Source organism: Seriola aureovittata, chromosome 21 (assembly GCF_021018895.1).
Source record: "Seriola aureovittata isolate HTS-2021-v1 ecotype China chromosome 21, ASM2101889v1, whole genome shotgun sequence".
Lineage (NCBI taxonomy): Eukaryota > Metazoa > Chordata > Actinopteri > Carangiformes > Carangidae > Seriola > Seriola aureovittata.
The window spans coordinates 10,526,225-10,546,579 of NC_079384.1; the positions used below are offsets into that span (position 1 = coordinate 10,526,225).

A 20,355-nucleotide genomic window follows, 5' to 3' on the forward strand; every position below is an offset into this window, starting at 1 on the left:
CAGTGATATGCATACACTCAATAAGTTCTCATCTCATCATTTTTATTGATGTCCATTTTGCAGCCTGTTTGATTTGTTAAACAATCGGCCTACTCAGGATGACACGCATGAGCAGAAAGGTGTGGGTCAGGCTAATTAGCAAATTTAATCATTCCAAATTACCCGTTTACATTACAGGAATTAACTAAAAACCCAGATGGATGATAATTACTTGTTTGAAATGATTACTATTAGATTTGTGGCTAACATGCTCCCCAAAAATTGTCAATGAAGTGTGCAGGGCTTTTTGTCTGCAATCCTCTGCTTCCATCTCCTGGACTTAAACTGCAAGTAGAGTTTACTGTACTGATCCTTGTGGTAACTATAGTTCATCTAACTCACTATCAAATATACAAGATAAATTGTCTCAGCTGAATTACACGTGCAGCAGTGTGAATGTGGTTTAAGCCTAGGAGTTGCAGACATAAAGCCCTGCACAGTCACTAAGTCATTTATGGAGTTATCGGTGCTGTGCCAGGCAAAAAAGCACACAACACCCCTTTTAATTTGGAGATGCCCGTATCATTTATGCTGCTATGTGAGGGCTTTATGCATTTAACTAATGCAAAGGAAAATACTACACATATACAATTGTGGGCAACAAAGACAAAATTTGCAGAAACACTGATGTTATCTAACCCATTCAGACTCTGAAATTAAAAGTTCCATTTTAATGGAAGTTTCAAAAAATTCAAAATTGTGAAGCAAAAAAGGTGTTTTGTGATTTTGGAGAGGTGTTTGTGCCTCAAGTCACGCAAATGTTGGCTTTTACGCTCTCTATGTTGTAAAAAATTCTTATCTAATATTTTTGTAAAAAAATGATATTACTTGTTCAGTGCTGGACTTGGCAACTCATCAGGCTCCAGTGGTCCAACTGGTCAGTGTGCAGCGCTCATAAGATAGTAACCAGCAGAGTAGGGTGAAGAGTTTGAGCCTCACCTGTAACAGTAAAGTTTTACCATGTTGTTTAACTAAAAATAATTCACTGAATATATTTACATAAACTGATGTATGGCCATACTGCATACTGTAGGCCCAAGTTAATAATCTTTAACTGATGTTCATTAAGCACGAACTGATCACATAAACTCATAGTGACTTCATTTCTTCATAGTGAGCAACATGAATTCATGATACTACACAACATTAATTCATGCATTATATCATGAGTTTTGTATTCTGTGTTACTGCTTAACTGTACAGTCCAAGTGAACTGACTTACAAAACTGTTCTTGGTGGGACAGGTGATAGATAGATAGATAGATAGATAGATAGATAGATAGATAGATAGATAGATAGATAGATAGAAACAATTACATAATCTTGAGGCCCTACAAACAGGTCCACAAAATTATGTCATAATGCAGGGTGCAAATAAAATTGTATTTCAGTGGTGCAAATTCTCAAACATTTGGAATATGTCAAATTAGCTAAACAAATGGTACCCAGAAACTGTGGCTCTTTGGGGCCTCTAGAAGTCTAGGGCCCCGGCAGTTGATGGTAACCCAGCCTTTCCTGTCTGTTTTCAGTTGGTTCTGACCTGAGGAGTTTACATTATCTGTTAAACTGGCGCATGGGAAGCATCACATAAAGCTCTCCGTGGAGCCCTGTGCGGCCTTGCTGCAGGGGGTTATTATCTTTTAATAATCAATTAAATAATGGACTCTAACAAGGTGGCTGAACTTCTCCTCCCGGTGTAAACGTTACATCGCTCGATAATGACTAAAGACAGACCGAGTGAGGCAGAAATGTGACAGCACTTGTCAAGAGGCTTCAGAGCATTGACAGCTCCAAGTCTGCCCATTGCAGGGGCACCAAGACGGACGAGGAAACCCCGAGGATCAGGGCCTCCTGTCCGGATGACACCAGTAGGAGCCAGCCACACTGCACTCCTTAGCTAGCATTGGCTAAGCTAACAAATGTCTTCCCTGAATTCGAAATAATTGTAAATGGATAATTCAATTCGAACAACTTTAATTGAGGTGAATGGGAGTGGGAGTTGTTAATGAGTTTGCTGTCAGCGGATGGACGGACAACATCCTCTCTAGGACCGTGAGTGACTGTGAAAACTGCTGAAGGTTCTCCAGGTGAGACTTGTTACAGCTAACGTAAACGTTAGCTTGCTCGCTATATAACTTAACGCTAGCTGGTTTAGGTAACCTACCACGCAGCCTTAGTTGTTATTTAATAACCAATATAATCGTAGCTGCTATTAAGAAAGATAAAACCTGCTCTTAATTGATAAATAATAACTCGACAGAGCATGTCAACGGTTGATTAGCATGTCAGCATTTGTTGTTAACTAGCTAATTAGCGTTAGCCAAGTTTGGCATTTGTCAACATCTTGTCAGTCAATAAAAATTCCGTGACTTTTGTTCCACCAGCTGTAATGAAGTCAGTTTAGCTGAAACACTGGTTTACTTAGATAAAGTTGAGTTTATGGCTTTTTCACGAAAGTTGAGATGGAGCTACATATCCTTTCAAGCTAGGTATCGTTTCCTGCCCGGTATTGTTTAGATAGACAAGTTGTTAAGCTTATTGAACAAAATGAAATAGATAATTGAACATAACCTGGGAAAACTGTGATGCTTATTGTTATTTGGGTTGATTATTTTTTGCTTTTGAAACTGTCATCACCACGAATAGTTGCGTATGTGCCTATATATGAATCCATGACAAAGTAATGGACACCCTCTGAGGTAGGAGGTCCTGATGGCAGAAGGAAGTCATACTCTGACATTTAACATTTATATGGAGGGAAGAATTTAATAGAGATTATTTTTTTGGTGCTTTTGGTTAAATTTGTATTATAATAAAAATTAGTTCAGCATCTGAACGTGAAGAAGTTGATGAAATTATGAACTTCACTAAATATTAATGGCCTACAATCGGACAAAATCTTTTTTTATTCCCCTTCTTTCAGGGTTCTGTATCTTCAATACTTTTGTTCTGCTGGTTCAGTTGGTCAACCATAAAACTACTACTATAAACATAAGTTACAAAATTCTGCTGGGGGTCCATCTTTGTTGTTATTTCAAGATGCAGGGCAGGGGAATTTTTCTGTGAAGGATTTTTAAAACTGTATTCCTGTTAGCTTTCTTTGACCGAATCAATTGTGATGTTTAGTTGAAATTGGTTTCCCTGTAAAGGGCAGTAACGGTTGACATAGACATCCCTTATCTGACATCGAAAAGGTGTGGGTTGGGGGTTTCCAACATCCGAGATGCAACTCAGTCAGGATTTAAATCCTGGTTTACGTCATATGCCCCAATCAGGAAGAATGTTTTACATGCACCATATTTGTAAAACATTCTTCCTGATTGGGGCCAATGTGCTATCCATTCAGTCATCAATTGTGTGGCCATAACTCAACCAAACTAGTCCACATAAGTTACCATTTAATTCACTGTTTGTGTCTCTTTTTCTAGGCATGATGGAAGGACTTCATAGCCAGGCTATAAGCCTGGACCCACGCAGGCAGGAACTGCTTGAGGCTCGCTTCACAGGAGTTGGTGTGGCCAAGGTTAGCATCTCTTAATAGCATGAAATTTGTTTTCTTTCTCAAAATGATCAGCTGTCATAAGTACTGATTGTTTGTGCAGATGTTACACTTCACATACGATGCAATGAGAGTTCAGTTGAATGTTTTTTTGTTTTTTTTGTTGAGAAATTGTGTTTCTTTGTGTTTTTAATTTTACACATATATATATATGTATATGTATATGTATATATATATATATATATATATATATATATATATATATATATATATATATATATATATATATATATATATATATGTATATGTATGTATATGTATGTATATGTATATATATATATATGTATACTGAAATAAGTTTAGTGATACAAAAGAACTGCTCCCAGTTTTTCTGTAGGCAAACGTCCCACAACTCCACTGTTGTTTGTGTGATGCAAACATGAACAGTTGGTCAGCTTTCTTATGTTAGTTCTTCAGCATAAAAAGGCTTGGACGTCTTCTCTGTTTCCAGTATTTACTGATGCTCTGCGTTCTGGAGTTTCCCTCAATGGAATGATCCTGTCTTCCTGAGCTAAAGCTAAAACAAGACAAGCTCTGTTTTAGCTGACATGGGAGCTGGCCAGGAGCTCTTTGTTTGAGTGGAGACTAGTGACACTGAAATGGCACCACAGCTGAAGCTCAAAGCATAGGCTGCGTGCTGTACTGCAACCCTGCTGTTGAACTGGTTATTACTGTGTGTGGGTGTGCATTTGAGAAAATGGCAACCCCTGAGAAAGCAATCACTATCATTCATGCTCCGGCCTGTAGTGTGCTCTGAAATGAATTGTGAGACCTGCTTGCTGTGGTATTAGCGTGAATGATTTAAGCCTGTGAGTATGTTGACTTCAAAAATGTTATATTAAGGTACCATTCAAGACATTGCAATGACTATGTATAATGTACATCTTAAGAGGAAAAATTAGAGAATTTCTTGGCTGCATGTGTGACCTTGAGCGACAGAAAGCCGGTAGGCCTTAAAAGCATTAGCCTCCTGCATCAATTAGCCTGCTGTTTCTTCTTAGTCTCATCAGGTTGTGCAGCTGGTCATGAATGCATGATGCCAACTGATTCTACCAACTGGATGTGAATTGAAGATTTTAAGACGAACAGGGAATTGTATATTATAATGCCCATTGTATTGTTCTAGCTTAGCTTAGTGGTAGGAATTTTAGAGCTACAACTGCTGGATGCATGTGTTTAAATTCCTAGAGAAATAAGATACAAGGAGTGGAAAAAATGTTCATGCATCAAAAAATCTGCACCGTCCACAGTACACCTTCCAGACTGTAACAGAACAGAGGAGAATGTGTTTTTTTTTTTGTTTGTTTTTTTTTTCTAGAAACTGTTAAACTTGCAGAAGTAGCACATGATTAATCAATCAGGTCTATTGTTGTCTGTTCTGTTTTGCAGAGTTCAGCCAACAGCGAATCATCAAACCAGTCTCTGTGTAGTGCGGGATCACTGAGTGACAGGGAACTGGAGGTTGGTTGCAGTAAAGAATCAATCAAAATGACAAGTAATGTGCCCTCACATTCAGGTCTTTTGACCATGTGTGCACTTCCTGCATTAACACCTGGGGCAGTGTCAGTTTATGCTGGGGAGCCTGTGTATATTCTCATTTGTCCAGGTCATAGTATCCTAAAGGAGTTTTTTAAATCGAAAACAACTGGACAAGGTTGTTTGTCTGTGAAGACGTTTCACCTCTCATCCAAGAGGCTTCATCAGTTCGTGTACGCATCTGACCAGGCTAGGACTGGTCCTACTTTCTGGTGTGGAGACCCAGGTATTTAACCTCTTGTGGGCGTTCACAAGGATGATGATGTCACTGGTTCCCTTTTGTGCTCCAAGTGTCAACGACAGTCGTTTGCATGACTGTCGTTGGTGGAAAATTGGTTTCGACTTCGAAAGCCACTTGACAAGTGGCATGTGACTCCAACGACTGTTGCTATAACACAATAGAGCACTAACGAAGTCGAAACCAATTTTCCACCAACGACAGTCATGCAAACGACTGTCGTTGACACTTGGAGCACAAAAGGGAACCAGTGACATCATCATCCTTGTGAACGCCCACAAGAGGTTAAATACCTGGGTCTCCACACCAGAAAGTAGGACCAGTCCTAGCCTGGTCAGATGCGTACACGAACTGATGAAGCCTCTTGGATGAGAGGTGAAACGTCTTCACAGACAAACAACCTAGTCCAGTTGTTTTCGATTTATGCTGGGGATAAACATGCAAACTCCTCACAGAAAGAATCATGACTGAGTTTTGAACCTATGACCTTCTCGCTGTGAGTTGAAAGTGCAGAGCAATGAGCCAACATGCCACCTTGTGAATGGTAAAAAAAAAAAAAATAGCTTGGCATGATTTGTCATGATTTTTATAGTTCACTTAATACTGAAGGTAAAAAAGAAACTGCTGTTAATCTTATTAAATTATGGTCAGAAATATCTTTGATCTGCGAGTGCAATTATATGTATGTAGTTTAAAGGTGCAAGGTTTCATTTTGTCAATTACATTTTTTTGCTGTTATCTTAATGTGGTTAATGGAATAAATTTAATGCAGTAAAATTAAAATCTAAGCTGTGCTACTTTTCTACTCATGTCAGACACCAGAGAAGAAGGCCAATGACCAGAGAAGCAGGAAGAGAAAAGGAGACATCTATGACAGCAATAGCCAGGGTAAGTCCAACCTGCTTACTGAAACAGAAAAATCTCCTTATATTTAGAAATGCTCAGGTGCCTCGTGCTTCCGTTTCATGGTTGCAAATTTGGATTAGTTCCTATTAAATGGCTCCTTGTGGTTTGCTACTCTTATGCTCTACTAAATGTTTATGCTCATGAACATAGTGTGAAATCAAATGATTACATTTTCTTACTTCTTATACCTGTCCTGTTTTTTTGTAGGTAAAGGAAGAGGACACAAAATAAGTGATTATTTTGAGGTGAGTACAAACTAAATTGACATCATATGTCTTAGTCCTTTTGAATACATTTTGCATTTTAGTCACTGTGCTGTGCATTGTTTCAAGTCACTCTCTAGCTTTAGTGTGATGTCTCACCCTCACGTTCCCACTGTGCTGGTATGGTCCCTCATCAAACTCTTTCTTAATAACAACTCTGTCTTCTTTCTCTCTGTCTTGTTTCCACACTCTGTTAACTGCCCTGTGGCCAGTTTGCTGGTAGCAGTGGCTCTGGCACCAGTCCTGCCCGGGGTATCCCCATGCTGGTGCGCTCCTCTCCACAGCACTCACTGTCTAATCCTCTGGTGAGCACCAGCTTCCATCTCCATAGCTCTCTCCTCTGGCTCTCTGTTTACTGTTGGTTGACCAGGGTTTGATCTTTAGCCGTTGTCAAATTCATCTGTTGGTTATGTGGTTCTTTGTCTATTTTCTCTAAGCACCAATATCTTCTAAATTGTACAGGGTTGACAAGTCTTTAGTTTATCTGGAACAATTTTGCCAATGGAAGTAACAAAACTGTCCTTTACCTAGTTAGTTAGTTTTTAAGATTTAGTTAATGAAATGTTTAGTTTGACTAAAGCACAAAGGAGAGAAAGTGTGAGAGTGTGGGTTAGTTGTACTTATGTCAAAAAAGCTGAGTGTGTGTGATATGTATTAACTGGAAAGGTCAAATGTGGGACAATTGCTGAGCACTGGCAAGAGAAACTGAAGCTAATGTTCATATTTTCAGTGCTGGTGATGTCATATTTTAGAAGTTGTTTTGTTTTTATGTTTAACACAATGAGATGGCCTGTAAGGCAGGGAGCAGTACAGGAGGAAATAATTATGTAAAATTGGTGCCTGCACTTTTAAATCTGAGGTGTTTGACAATGACAAAGTCATTATATCTCTCAAATAGTGAAGCTTATAAATAAGAATCTTGTCACCTACCATTTTCATTCATCTTATGTTAAGATAACATCTTTTCTCCATCGCGATGACAAAACCTTGTTTACTACCAACTAAATGGTATTTAAACAGTTCTATATTGAAGCTGCAAAAAGTGACTTCTTGTGTCCCATAGCACAAAAATTCTATACAAAATCTGTGGGACATTTACAGGGTTGTTGAGCAATACTATTGACTACAGGATTAGCCAGACTCTAATATTTGATCTGTTAAAACTTCTGTATTTCAAAACTCAATGTCTGGTTCAAATTGTCCCCCAAACATACTTATTGTTTCAATTGTTATTGTGCACCCAGCACTGTGTTTAGATAAAAAATGCTTGAATCCTTATCAGACAGCAAAACACTGTCTAAACAGCAGTTGATACTATTAGACAGGATTTTACAACTGAGGAACGTTATCACAGCAGTAATGATTTCATCCGTTGTTGTGATGATCCGAGGTAAACAGAATTTTCCTGTTCCTATTACAAAGTAATAAGCCAGGAATCTGTGCTTGCAAGTACTGTATTTGTTTTTGTATACATCACATTTTATTGCAGGATGGCCTGACATTTTTTAGCCACTGCCCTTGAGTCAGACATGTCACACATTTTGTTCCCCAATACTCGCACATTTTGTTGCCAGACAGAAAGATGTATTGGTTGTTGTTGCTGACGTAGATGTTGTAGCAAGGTGTTTTTGTTAAGAGGTCTATCAGTTAATTCTACAGTATTTTTCCAGAATTCTCATGAGAAACGGCAGATTTGAATTTGATTTATGAAAGACCTTTTATAGTGAAATTCTTTCAAGAAGACTGTTCCTGTTAGCCTGCTGTCAATGACATATGTTAAATTTTACAGCACTTTATAATTACCTGCCCTTTCTTAATCACTCAGGTCGCATAAAGCATTGTAATATGATTTGTTGTCATTCTGTATGCAGTTTTTTTTATTAACATTAGATATTGAAAAATACCTTTTGAGAATAAACACAGCAAAAGAATTACCTATTTATTCGTCAGTCAATTTACCATATAATCCTGTACATATTTGTGTGGATATACAATTTAGATTTTTTTTCCCATAAGAGTATTTGTTCCTTCTCATTTTTTATCTTTTCAGCTACTTAATAATCTCCTTATGCTGTCTGTTTTACATAATTCTTATAGTTTACCCTTGTGTTTTTTCTACCTTTGTCTCTTCCTGTCTCTCTGGAATGCAGTTTCAGCACGGCAGTCCTTCGTCCACAGGCTCAGCCCACACAGACTCTTCATCTTGCAGCTCTGTTAAGACAGCCCCCACACACTTCTGCTCACACAAAGCCATCCAGGTAACTGAGAGACTGACCTGGATCTCCACTCAATAATAACTTTCCTGACTTTCCCACTGTATTCTCAATGACATCGTAGAAGCACGCTAGTTTGACTTCAGTGTGTTTTGGAATTGGAGCACGCTTTGCATCCGGCTCAGCTTTTGACATTTACTTATTACAAGAAGTGTTTCGTTTTACAAACTGCATCTTCTTTAGAGAAAGTTGCATTGCACACACCATTAGTTTGGTTTGTTTGACAAAACTTGTAGGGATGACGCAGCTTCACACCTTGTTCTGCCATTTAATAAAATGACACAAGTCGGACAAGATATGGATGTTAGAATTAAAGGTCAAACTATGAAAGACCCTGCACCCACGCTGCAGTTCATCTGACACTATACTTTCAACACACATCCAGCTATCCTTCCAAATTATTTTAATTAGTCTGGTTAAAGGTCATTGAATACACGTCTCATATCCAAGACACCATCGTCTGATTTTGATCAATTTAAACCGTGTTTTGCTCCTTGCTGCCCCAAAGGGTGTTTGCATCCTTTCAGCGGAACAAGATCTTTACTTTCAGCTTGTCGTTGTCTTTGCCTTCAGTCAGAACTGACACTGCTGAAACTGACAGCACTGGAGAAGGACAAGAACTCAGACCTGGAGCAGAAAGAGGGGAGGATAGATGACCTGCTGAGGGTAAGATGAGAAAATATTTTAATGTGTCTGAAAAGTGTGACAAGTTGAACTTAGTTTGGACCACACAGAGCTTTTGTAGATCTGTCAATATCTGCAACAAATTGATGTTGTGTGTTACACACAGTCAAGTGGCTGTCTAAATATAAATTCATATAGCAGCCTTATTCATAAATGTCCTGAATAATTACTTCACAGTCTTGTCAAATACGCTGCCACTTGTCACAACAACCCCAGCAATTAACCTGCATCAGTCTGGTTGCAGCTTATCATGAATAATGTGCTTGTTAACTTTCAAATGCCATTGTTGCTGAAATGACATTTTGTGAAAATGTCAGCAAACCGAACTGGCACGCTGGATAGTTTTTGCATCTTGTCACTGTAAATGCAGAAACGCCTCAAATCCTTGTTGTAATAAGAATTAGATGTCAGAGTGATGATGTATGTTCTGGCAGGCTAACTGTGACTTGAGGCGGCAGATAGACGAGCAGCAGAAGATGCTGGAGCGCTACAAGGAACGGCTTAACAAGTGTGTGACCATGAGCAAGAAGCTGCTAATTGAGAAGGTGGGTCTACATATGCATTTACACAAGTACGGTATGTGTGTTTGAGGGAAACAGCATAGCTTACCTTACCTTTCTTTTAAAGCTACAATGTCAAAACTTGAAGCATTGTTGCTAAATTACAAATTATGAATCTGAGCACTCATCCTTGTTTTATAACTACTTAATGGTGATTATGGTGGAGCAGTGTTCAGTTCTTTACAATGTCCAGGCTGAGTTGCTTTTGAATGTGCTTGCAGAATTTTTGATGCACTCATCTTTTTCTTAGTCAAAGCAGGAGAAGCTGGCCTGCAGGGACAAGAGCATGCAGGACCGTCTCCGTCTGGGTCATTTCACTACTGTACGCCACGGAGCCTCCTTCACTGAGCAGTGGACTGATGGCTACGCCTTCCAGAACCTCATCAAGTCAGCAAGCAAATACACAAACATATGTTTACATTTTGTCTATTCTGCATACAAGAATGTTCACACTAGATTGTTCTTACATGTTCCAGGCAGCAAGAGAGAATCAACTCACAGCGGGAGGATATTGAGAGGCAGAGGAAGCTGCTGGGGAAGAGGAAACCTCCCTCCATGGCCCAGACACCCCCACCCAGCCTGGAACAGAACAAACGAAAGAGCAGGAGCAACGGCCAGGAGAATGAAACGTAAGATAACAAACAATAGGTTAATTACTGTACACAGTAGATGTTTTACATGGACCAGCCCAAAGTTCACACTAAAGCAGGAATTAATTGTTGTGTTGTGGCTTGAATATAACATTGTGTACTGGTCTAGAAAGGCAGTGCTGCAGGTTTAATGGGGTGCGGGCTGGCTGCTGTAGGCGGAGGATGCCTTTTTCGTCTCTCAAGCTGACTGTTTGCTACTTTATCCCACACAGGTTGTCACTGGCAGAATATCATGAGCAAGAAGAGATTTTCAAACTTCGAATTGGTCATTTAAAAAAGGTACCATCTCAACACTTATGGCAGCTTTTCCTTCACTTAGGATTTGTTTTTGAGACCCCTGTCTACCAAAGGATGAGGTAGATAACAGATTTGTGTGTTTGTATGCAGGAAGAGGCAGAGATCCAGGCAGAGCTGGAGCATTTGGAGCGAGTAAGAAACCTGCACATTCGAGAGCTAAAGAGAATCCATAACGAGGACAATTCACAGTACGTATCATCTCTGCTTAACATGCCTTACACTCCTGTAGTGTGCCTTTTGACCGCATCAAACTGTTTTAAAAAGTCAAGTGATTGAAACATGCTGTCTCAACTTGTAGATTTAAAGACCACCCCACGCTGAACGACAGATATCTGCTGTTACATTTGCTTGGAAGAGGAGGCTTCAGTGAAGTATTCAAGGTAAGCATGTAATATTAAGTTGGCTTACATTTTTTACAAGTACTGGTTTGTAGTTTAGTTTTTTATTTTTTACTCTTAAATAAGCTGGGTCTTTTTGAATAACATAAAGCAAGGGAACTTCAGGTGTCACGGTGGTATTGTAGTGAGACTTTTTTACTGTATCCAGTAAACAGTTACTGTACACAGTTAGGTGTAACTCTCCGGTTATGTGCAATGTTCCTTTCCCAGGCTTTTGATTTGACAGAGCAAAGGTATGTGGCCATTAAAATCCATCAACTCAACAAGAACTGGAGGGAAGAGAAGAAGGAAAACTACCACAAGTGAGTATGAACGTCTGTTCACTGCCGTCTGTTCTCTTTCTTTGCATTGTTGGATCTGTAAATAAATTTTACACAGTGGAACTTAAAGCTTAAGACTGTCTTTGACTGTTCTTGTGTGATGTATTTTAAAAGTAACTGAAAGTTCACCCTGAATTATGAATTCACTTGTCTTTTCAGACACGCCTGTAGAGAGTACAGAATCCACAAAGAACTCGACCATCCTAGAATAGTCAAACTCTACGACTATTTCTCGCTCGACACGGACTCGTAAGTGACTCTACATTCATAAACATAAATAAACATGTTAGAAGTGTTTTTGTTTCCCGTTTTTCTCCCTATTCATATTCCTCCTATCCCTCTACTGACACTGCAGCTTACATAGCACATTAAAACCTCTCTAGATGTGTGTGGATGTACGGGGGTGATCTATATTGACATCTTACCAAATAGTCCATCTGTTGTGTTATCTCTCGCAGGTTCTGCACGGTGTTGGAGTACTGTGAAGGCAACGATCTGGACTTCTACTTGAAGCAAAATAAGCTGATGACCGAGAAGGAGGGCCGCTCTATTGTCATGCAGATTGTCAACGCCCTCAAGTACCTCAACCAGATTCGGCCACCCATCATCCACTACGACCTCAAGCCTGGTAGACTCATGGAGTTTTAGCTTGTCATTTTCTCCATCCTTCAGAGAATAGTGAAAAAGAATCGCTCTCTGTAGAGTTTCAGTTAAAATTGACTTTTGTACAATTTCCTCTAGTGATCTGTCAAGAAAGTAAACACCACAAGAATGTGATGTAGATTTTGATTCAAATAAATATGTTCATCTGTGTGTATATGTAACACTCACATGTTTGTGACAGCTCATTTTAATTGAGTGTTAATGGTGTGTTCATAGGAAACATCCTGCTGGTGAACGGCACAGCTTGCGGAGAGATTAAGATCACAGACTTTGGCCTGTCCAAGATCATGGATGATGACAGCTACAACTCTGCAGATGGCATGGAGCTGACCTCACAAGGAGCAGGGACCTACTGGTACATACACACATTTCGCTGCGTGTAGTAACCAAGCAACCAGTATAGCTTCCCAAGTGGGTGGAATTGGCACAGTCTTTTGCGGGAAATGTCGCTAACTGAATTCACATCCCCTTCTTCATTCAGAAAGTCGTGCAAAGGGCACAGTGCTGAGAGAACATACAGAGGAAAACCTAGTTCAGTCTCATGTTGTCATTGTGTGGTTTACAGGTACCTCCCTCCTGAATGCTTCGTGGTGGGCAAGGAGCCCCCAAAAATATCCAATAAGGTGGATGTTTGGTCAGTAGGGGTCATCTTCTACCAGAGCTTATATGGACGCAAGGTAACCACCAACCTGCCTTCTCTAACAGGGATTTTGTTGGGAGATGTTTTTTTTTAATTGGTGTGATTAAAATAAAGGTGAACTGTCTGCTAACTGTCTCCCTGTTGTTCTTTTTCCAGCCGTTTGGTCACAACCAGTCGCAGCAGGATATCCTCCAAGAAAACACCATACTAAAAGCCACTGAGGTGCAGTTTCCCCCCAAACCTGTGGTCACCACAGAAGCAAAGGTGTGGTACCTATTACTCTTAAACAGCTATCAACTCACTGCACTGTTCCCATCAAACTTTTTACATTTACCTATATATTTATACAGTATCACTTAATTAGTTTCTTACTGAGTTGTAAAGGAAATTACATTTTTACTCTTGAATTTGATTTAAATTCCTGCTCAAACCCTTTTGATTTTTGACAGGTGGGATATTTCAAGAGGCTGCTTGATTTGATAGAAGGGCCAGGACTAGATCACCATTATTGCATTACTGTTTTCCAGAATAGTCCATTTTATTTGGTCTTTAAGCATGCAGATTGCCAAAGGCTGCTTACATTGGTAGCCTTTGGAAGGGACCATCACTGTTTGTAATGAGCAAGGCATAAAATTAGAGCGAAATCTAACAAATCTGGAAAAAATGTTAATGACTGAACAGCAAGTAGCCTAAGAAAGAAAACACTGGAAATAGGTTCAGAAACAAGGAGTCAGCTTTTCTTTTTTTTCCTCTTTACCATCATAGGCTTTCATTCGACGTTGCCTGGCTTATCACAAGGAGGATCGTGTGGATGTGCTGCAGTTGGCCAGTGACCCCTTCCTAATGCCCCACATTCGAAGAGCCCTGGGCAGCAGCACACCTCTGGCACCTCCTATTCCCTCCACCTCCAGCTGCTACAGCAGCAGTGCCTCCGATTGAAATGAGCTGAAAGAAGCTGGAATAAAACCCCAGTGACGACAAAGCCACACGGAGACATTACACACTTGATGAAACTCCTCCTTTGCTCTCTTGATTGCGAGAGAGCAGAGAGCATGATGGGATGGAGGGATCCTAAAAGTGTGAATGGAACCAAAATGATGGATGATGTGGTGATGTAGTAGTAAATGTGCCCACCACCATCGTCCAAGTGGTAAAAATGAATGGCCAGTCTCTGGCTGTGGGCTCAATAGAACCCAAAGATTTGCCCATATGCATGCACTAACACAAAGACTTTGACACACACTTCAAGGGGCTTTTTTACATGGTAAATAGTAAAAGCACCCAAAAAATTGCACAAATGACAGGCTGAGAAGTATGCCATGTGTGGAAGATCACCTGCCTGTACTCTGGATGGTTTAGAAGACGCATTAATGAAATTTCATCCCATTCTGCTTGAAATGCATCATCTAAACTACATCTAAACTATTTTTCAGAACTAGAGGTCAATTTTAAACATGTGTCCCTACAGGTTTGAACCTGGGATTTTTTAGGAAGGGCTCCGACGAGTGATGAGGAATGACTGATGACCAAAGTTTAAGGCCTGCCTTGTTGACGTGGCACTGTCAGAGGTTCATAAATGACTTGATGATACAGCAGAGGGCTGATTCTGGAAAGAGTACCTGGTTTTGACCTATTTTAAATATTTTACTTGATAACTGGAAGTCAGCTTATTATTTTAATTGTCCATATTTTTCCATGAAATTTACCCCTTATGTTTTTGTTAACCTTAAAAGGGGGGCTGACTATGAGTGAGTGTTGTGATGAGAGGTAAGATTCAACAGAAATAATTATGAAATCATTAAAAAACATTTGGTTAACTCTGTGGTGTTTTGCTTGATTTTAGAAACTCATTGGGCAGATTCTACAGATGTATTGTAAATCATACAAATATACTTAGAGATGCACAGATGTTTTAATACTTAATTTATTAATTCATGCTGTTGTCAGTGCTTTACCACGATGCAGTTATCAATGAATGTGTCATACATTTAATCTCTAAAAGAAAAAATCTCCACCCAAAATGTTTTTTCACAGCATAAAATGTTTATTAACTCAAGTCACACCATTAAAAGTATCAATCATAACTAAAACAGACAAATCCATGTGATGGTGTAGAGTATGAACAGAGTAGCTGTATCAGTGCACCTCTAAATACAGGTTTGCCTGCCAAGTACATATAACTGGAAAACGTAACCACATTCAAGGTTAAAGAAATACTGACATACTCCTGTTGAATACTAAACAGTGTTAATCTAAAAATCCTTCCTTGACCATAATCATCAAATCATAGTCTTGCATGACTGGGACAAAAACATTTTTTCTCATTTTGGAAAAAGCTACAAAGTGAATTCAAAGGTGTGCAGTACAACATGAGACCAAAGATACCCTTACCTGAACAATGATGAGAACTGAATTTGGGGAAGATTTATTTCTACAGTACATTCTAATCCGAGGAAGTGTGAAATTTTATATAGATTCAAATGATCTCTTTGTAACATGCAAAAACAGACAATCTGGACTGAAGCTTTTGACATTCCTCTGTGCCCTTTTCCACTCAAAATCCCGAAAAGATGAACAAAGTGGTGCAGACGTAACCATTTCCTTTCCTTTGGCCAAATCTCCGATTAAGATTCACAAGTAATCCATTTATCAGAGGGGCATACAGATATGCAAAACCCAATAAACCAAGGCATTGTCCCGCAGGTTTATCTGTTGTAGAACTGCGAGGTGACCCATGCCAGTCCCCACTTCAGGTTGGTGAGCATAAACTTGAGCGCCTTGGTCCACTGCTCCTCAGAGTTAAACTGGGTTTTGATGGAGTAGGAACCACCACTGCCTCCTGTGTCCTCGATCTTGCCTTTCTCCACATCCATCCTGGGACATGGAATAAAAATTCAGTTTTAGTCATCTCATAATGCCCGATGGATGTACTGGTATCAATATTATAATCTGACATTAAATGGATCGAGGGGACTTAGGCTAAAGCAATTCTCCAACTTGTGGTTACACCCTTATATTGGACTCTACAAATATAACCCTGGGAATGGGAAGTCAGGATTTCAGCTTTAATGAAAATCTGTTCAGACATTTATTATTTTTAGCTGCACAAAACACATAAACACAGTTTGTCCTGAGGGTACCAATATAGGAGATATAAGTTCATTAAAACCGAAAGGGTGCATTTCCCCTTGAGGCATGAATGTACTCATTTACCTAATAGATTATAAAATACCTCTTGTGCAAAGATGACATTTAGGCCTGGAAGTAGAGCAAGCGGAAAGTTCAGGGTCCAAAAATTGAAAAGGTACGTGAATGTGTTGTGAATGTGCAACATTTGTTGTGTGAAAATTTTGACTAGAAGGTGGCGCTGGAAGATTGGACAGGAATACTCCTGTTGGAAAGCTGGATATTCACAATGGTGTTGACATACAGAATATGATGCTGTGATATTTCACCCAAGTGCAGCCAGCAGTACGGGTGATGCACCGGTACAGAGTAAATGAAGTGTAGTGCAGGGCTGGGGTGTCAGATGTGGCTGTTGAAGGCACTGTGAGCTTTACAAAGCCAGTTAGACAAGTTAAGTGTAAATGTTGTACTGTAGGAAATGCTTTAATCATTTAAAGGGTTATAGAGCCCTGGTTTTCCCCCCGATTATTTGCTTGAGTGGTATAATGAAATCAGACAATTCTTCAGCCCCTCTAAAATAACTTGAGACAATTGTTTTAGAATCTGCATTATACTTCTTGAATATTTACAGCTTCATTTTAAATGACTTGTTAATGAACACAAGGAAAAAGTAGTGTATGCAGCTATCTGACCTGTACGGGAGGCAGAAACCAGTGTCTCCTTTTTCCACCTCCTCTTTGAATTGCTGGACACAGTCCAGGAAGGCCACCATGGCGTGGTCGAATTTATTATCCCAGAAGAACCTCAGGCCACCTGAGCAGTACAGAGGAAGTTCCTGGACAAACACAAGATAGAAAGAAAGCTAAGGTTAAGAGCCTGGAGGAGTGTTTAAATAATGATGGGAGAGCTGGGCTTGGGCACAGCATGTATTACCTTGGACTTGTCTGTCAGTGACTCTAAGTATGAGTGATTTCCATATGGGACAAGACGATACCTGAAGAGATGAGTGGAGATGAGCTTAATTTTACATTGCATAGTAGCAAAACATAAAAAGTAATGCACCAAATAATTGAATCTAAATAACAGAAACAAAAAACTAAAGATTATTATACTATAATTATTGCTAGTATTTTATGGAAAACACGGCTAAGTGTAAATACACTGTTGACAACATTCAACTGAAAAAACTAATTGAAATGTGTGTGTGTTTGTGTTTACCTCTGGAAACGCAGCCCCATTTTGTTGGCCAGAGCATGCAGCAGCAGCACTGTTTGCCCCCAGGCTGCATTAATCTCATTCCACTCCACAGGTACACTGGGCAGTCGACCCAAGCGGAAGTTGTTGATGGTACCAAACTGACCACTGTGCCTGGACAAGAAAAGAAAAACAATTTTGATTCCCAGTCGATAGGTATTGATTTATTTTTTGTCCTGGGGCCTATGGTGATTGTTTGTGAAGTCACGGTTGATTGATGGAGGGAAAAAATAATTATTTCTTCTCAATGTGCCCAACAGTATCGTGTGTGTGTGTGTGTGTGTGTGTTTACCAGATGTGAAATGTGGCATTGAAGACGTTGGTCTTTTTCAGCCGATCTAGCTGAATCTGGCAGTAACGCATCTGGTTGTCGACACTCTTCAGCTCATCATCCAGCTCCAGCTGCTGCCGTTTAAACTCGCTGTACTCCTTCTGGTACCTTACAACACAAGGCAGCGGAAAGAGTCACAGCTGTTATGTGCTGTATCGTCTACCATATTCCACTCACAGCCTTTGACACCACTGCAAAGCCACTCACTGTAGCTCCTCTGTGTCCAGCTGCTGAGAGTGGATCCTGCTCTGGGCCAGGTCCTGGGCTACACCGGCCCTCTGCTCCTCCACTGCCTCCAGTTCCTGGACCAGCGCCTCCTCCTCCTCCTTCAGCTGCTGCAGTTCTGCCAGAAGGGTCTCCTCTTCCTCCACCTGCAGGTGTGACAGCAGCTCCAGACACTGCCTGAAAATACAGTCACATACAGTGTATTTTACTACACACACAGTAAACTGCACATGAACACACATGTGGATTCAGCATTTTAAGTTGTTTTAAGTATTTTGACTGAAAACTGAGACATTTAACTTATTGTGCACCAACTAACTTGTAATTCTGGCATTCGTTCTCTGTGATGTTGAGCTGTGTATCCAGGTGGTCCAACAAAGTGTCAGTACATTCTTCACACAGTGGATGGTCCACATCTGTCTGGCCTGACATGATGTCAAACAGGTCACTGGTGACCTGAGTGAAATATGATCCAACACAAAATAGTCACTTTTTAAGTTCAGTCATAGATCCGTAGCATAAGCTGACCCTAACAAGCTGTTTTGTCAAAACTGTTTCTTGCCAAACTAACATGATCATAGTAAACCGACATCATGGAATCTCAAATCTTTCAGCTGTGTCAAAGCGGACTTTACCTTCAGCCTACGACTAAGATTTTCCATCGTGCCTCCATCAGATGCTTCTCCAATCAGTGTGAAGCTGTTGGCACTCTCTGTGGACATCATTCTGTAAAACAAGATTCATCAGTTCAGTCAAATGTATAGGATATGCTGCATTTTCAAGCCCATCCACACCTCATTTGACAGAGGAACATATCAACTTCAAGATAGTCAACATATATAAATTGTCATCTGTTTTCAGTTCCATTTCCTGAATGAAAAGACTTGGGTTCTCACCGTGCAGGAGGGATGTATTTTCTCGACACTCCATCTTGCTTGTTCTCTACAAAGGTCTCCTAGAAGGCAAATGTAATTCTGAGACCTCAAATATACCCTCTAACAAAATATTTACAGACTGAATTGGTATAATTAATTGTTTTAGTCTTACAGCTTCTAAAAGTCTTACAGATTAGTTTACTCAAAACATACATATGTATGTACAATATATGTATCAAAAGTATCAGTCACCCTGATGCCACTGTTTTATCAGTCTAGGATCTTGGGGAAAACACAACAGCCTATGTGAATTCCAGTAATTTGCTGTTATATTCAGTGTGTTCTCATACCATGTGTATCCTGGCATGACAGCATCAAAGATTGATGACACTTTAGAGTCTAAATTCTTATCCATCGCGCAGTACCATCAGGGAGGTGTCTGATCAGTGCCAAATTCATTCTACAGCGGGACAACAACCCCAAATATACAGCCAGTGTCATAAAGAACTATTTTCAGGGACAAAAAGACTAAGGAGTCCTGCAACATATGGTCTGATTGCAGCATTACTGAGTCATTGTGGGATTATGTGAAGAGACAGAAGACACTAAAACAGTTTAAATCCACAACTGTGGCGAATTCTCCAGCAACCAACCTGCCAAGCACCTGAAAAACTGTGTCTACTGAGGACAACTGGGCAGTTTAGTTTCCTGTTTACTGCACTTTGTATGAAGTGAATTGCTAAAAAGAACTATTCATGGCATTGTTTTTGATTTTACATCTTACAACCTTTGCACAGCACCGTATGTTTTCTGCTGTACTTACCTCTGGTGCTGTCTCCCCCTCACTACTGTCAGCCTGTTTGCTGGGGGTCACTGTGACCAACGGAGCTGAGGAGGAGGAGGGTCACAGAGGAGTAATTTCATAACAGATCGAGCAGTTTTGACATCATTACACTATATTTTACAGCACTGATGGTTGATTGCCAAGTATACACATACCAATGAGCTCTTGGATAGTGACCCGATCGAGCACATTAAAGGACGTGTCCAGTTTCAGGGGTTGACAGCACCGCTGACACACGAAGCTGACCTGCATGGTTGTGCTCGACGACTTGGAGCCCTCCATTGCTAGCTACAAGAACACATGTAAAGAAATAAAAGCACAATGTAAAGCCTGACAGCCTTTTCGCCAAGTATTTTTTTTCTACATGGTGGCTCGATGGCTAGTTAGCTGTTAGGCAGCTGGCTAGCTAAGGTTAGCGTTGTAGCTAGCTCATGCGTAACATACACCCACGGTGTGTAAGCACAAGACAGACTTACTCTCGCTTGTGAAAAACCAAAGCTATTGCATTACAGTCCTGATTTGCGAACGTCGAAAATGAGAAATCACTCCAAATGTAGTTAGCGTGACTGTCGCATTTTGCACCTCAGGCATTTCCCTCTCCACTTCCTTATTGTTGTTTACGTTTACGTTTGACGTCAGGTGTAAATCAAGTCACATGGAAGAACCGGGCGTCC

The 20,355-nt window shown here is 40.1% G+C and overlaps 2 protein-coding genes across 3 annotated transcripts; one reads left to right on the forward strand and one right to left on the reverse strand.

The window, feature by feature from the left end:
• Positions 1-1,605: 1,605 nt before the first annotated feature.
• On the forward strand, positions 1,606-14,843 carry LOC130162122 (serine/threonine-protein kinase tousled-like 2). Of its 2 annotated transcripts, XM_056365687.1 has the most exons (21): positions 1,606-2,126; positions 3,468-3,562; positions 4,988-5,059; positions 6,188-6,260; positions 6,486-6,523; positions 6,754-6,846; positions 8,692-8,799; positions 9,388-9,480; positions 9,933-10,043; positions 10,309-10,445; positions 10,535-10,687; positions 10,921-10,987; positions 11,096-11,193; positions 11,304-11,385; positions 11,614-11,705; positions 11,883-11,972; positions 12,182-12,351; positions 12,603-12,741; positions 12,952-13,063; positions 13,183-13,290; positions 13,792-14,843. In XM_056365687.1, exons 2-21 carry the CDS (start codon positions 3,470-3,472, stop codon positions 13,963-13,965), a joined length of 2,103 nt encoding a protein of 700 aa, XP_056221662.1. In that variant the 5' UTR covers positions 1,606-2,126; positions 3,468-3,469; the 3' UTR covers positions 13,966-14,843. The 2 variants fall into 2 exon arrangements, with proteins under 2 accessions (XP_056221662.1, XP_056221663.1); XM_056365688.1 differs by lacking the exon at positions 6,754-6,846.
• Positions 14,844-15,047: 204 nt separating this feature from the next.
• becn1 (beclin 1, autophagy related) lies at positions 15,048-20,308 on the reverse strand. The gene is made up of 12 exons (XM_056365689.1): positions 20,158-20,308; positions 19,837-19,969; positions 19,661-19,725; positions 18,859-18,917; positions 18,598-18,688; positions 18,282-18,418; positions 17,945-18,139; positions 17,699-17,845; positions 17,371-17,520; positions 17,086-17,146; positions 16,845-16,987; positions 15,048-15,900 (listed from the first exon to the last, which is right to left on the reverse strand). Exons 2-12 carry the CDS (start codon positions 19,961-19,963, stop codon positions 15,732-15,734), a joined length of 1,344 nt encoding a protein of 447 aa, XP_056221664.1. The 5' UTR covers positions 19,964-19,969; positions 20,158-20,308; the 3' UTR covers positions 15,048-15,731.
• Positions 20,309-20,355: the final 47 nt, after the last annotated feature.

Excerpts from the sequence above, each read along its gene's own strand:
- LOC130162122 (XM_056365687.1), top strand. The coding sequence starts at position 3,470 with ATGATGGAAGGACTTCATAGCCAGGCTATAAGCCTGGACCCACGCAGG. Across the intron at positions 6,524-6,753 it reads AAATAAGTGATTATTTTGAG|TTTGCTGGTAGCAGTGGCTC; the intron begins GTGAGTACAAAC and ends CCCTGTGGCCAG. Across the intron at positions 10,988-11,095 it reads GAATTGGTCATTTAAAAAAG|GAAGAGGCAGAGATCCAGGC; the intron begins GTACCATCTCAA and ends GTTTGTATGCAG.
- becn1 (XM_056365689.1), bottom strand. The coding sequence starts at position 19,963 with ATGGAGGGCTCCAAGTCGTCGAGCACAACCATGCAGGTCAGCTTCGTG. Across the intron at positions 18,689-18,858 it reads AAATACATCCCTCCTGCACG|AATGATGTCCACAGAGAGTG; the intron begins GTGAGAACCCAA and ends CTTGTTTTACAG. Across the intron at positions 16,988-17,085 it reads CACTGACAGACAAGTCCAAG|GAACTTCCTCTGTACTGCTC; the intron begins GTAATACATGCT and ends GTGTTTGTCCAG.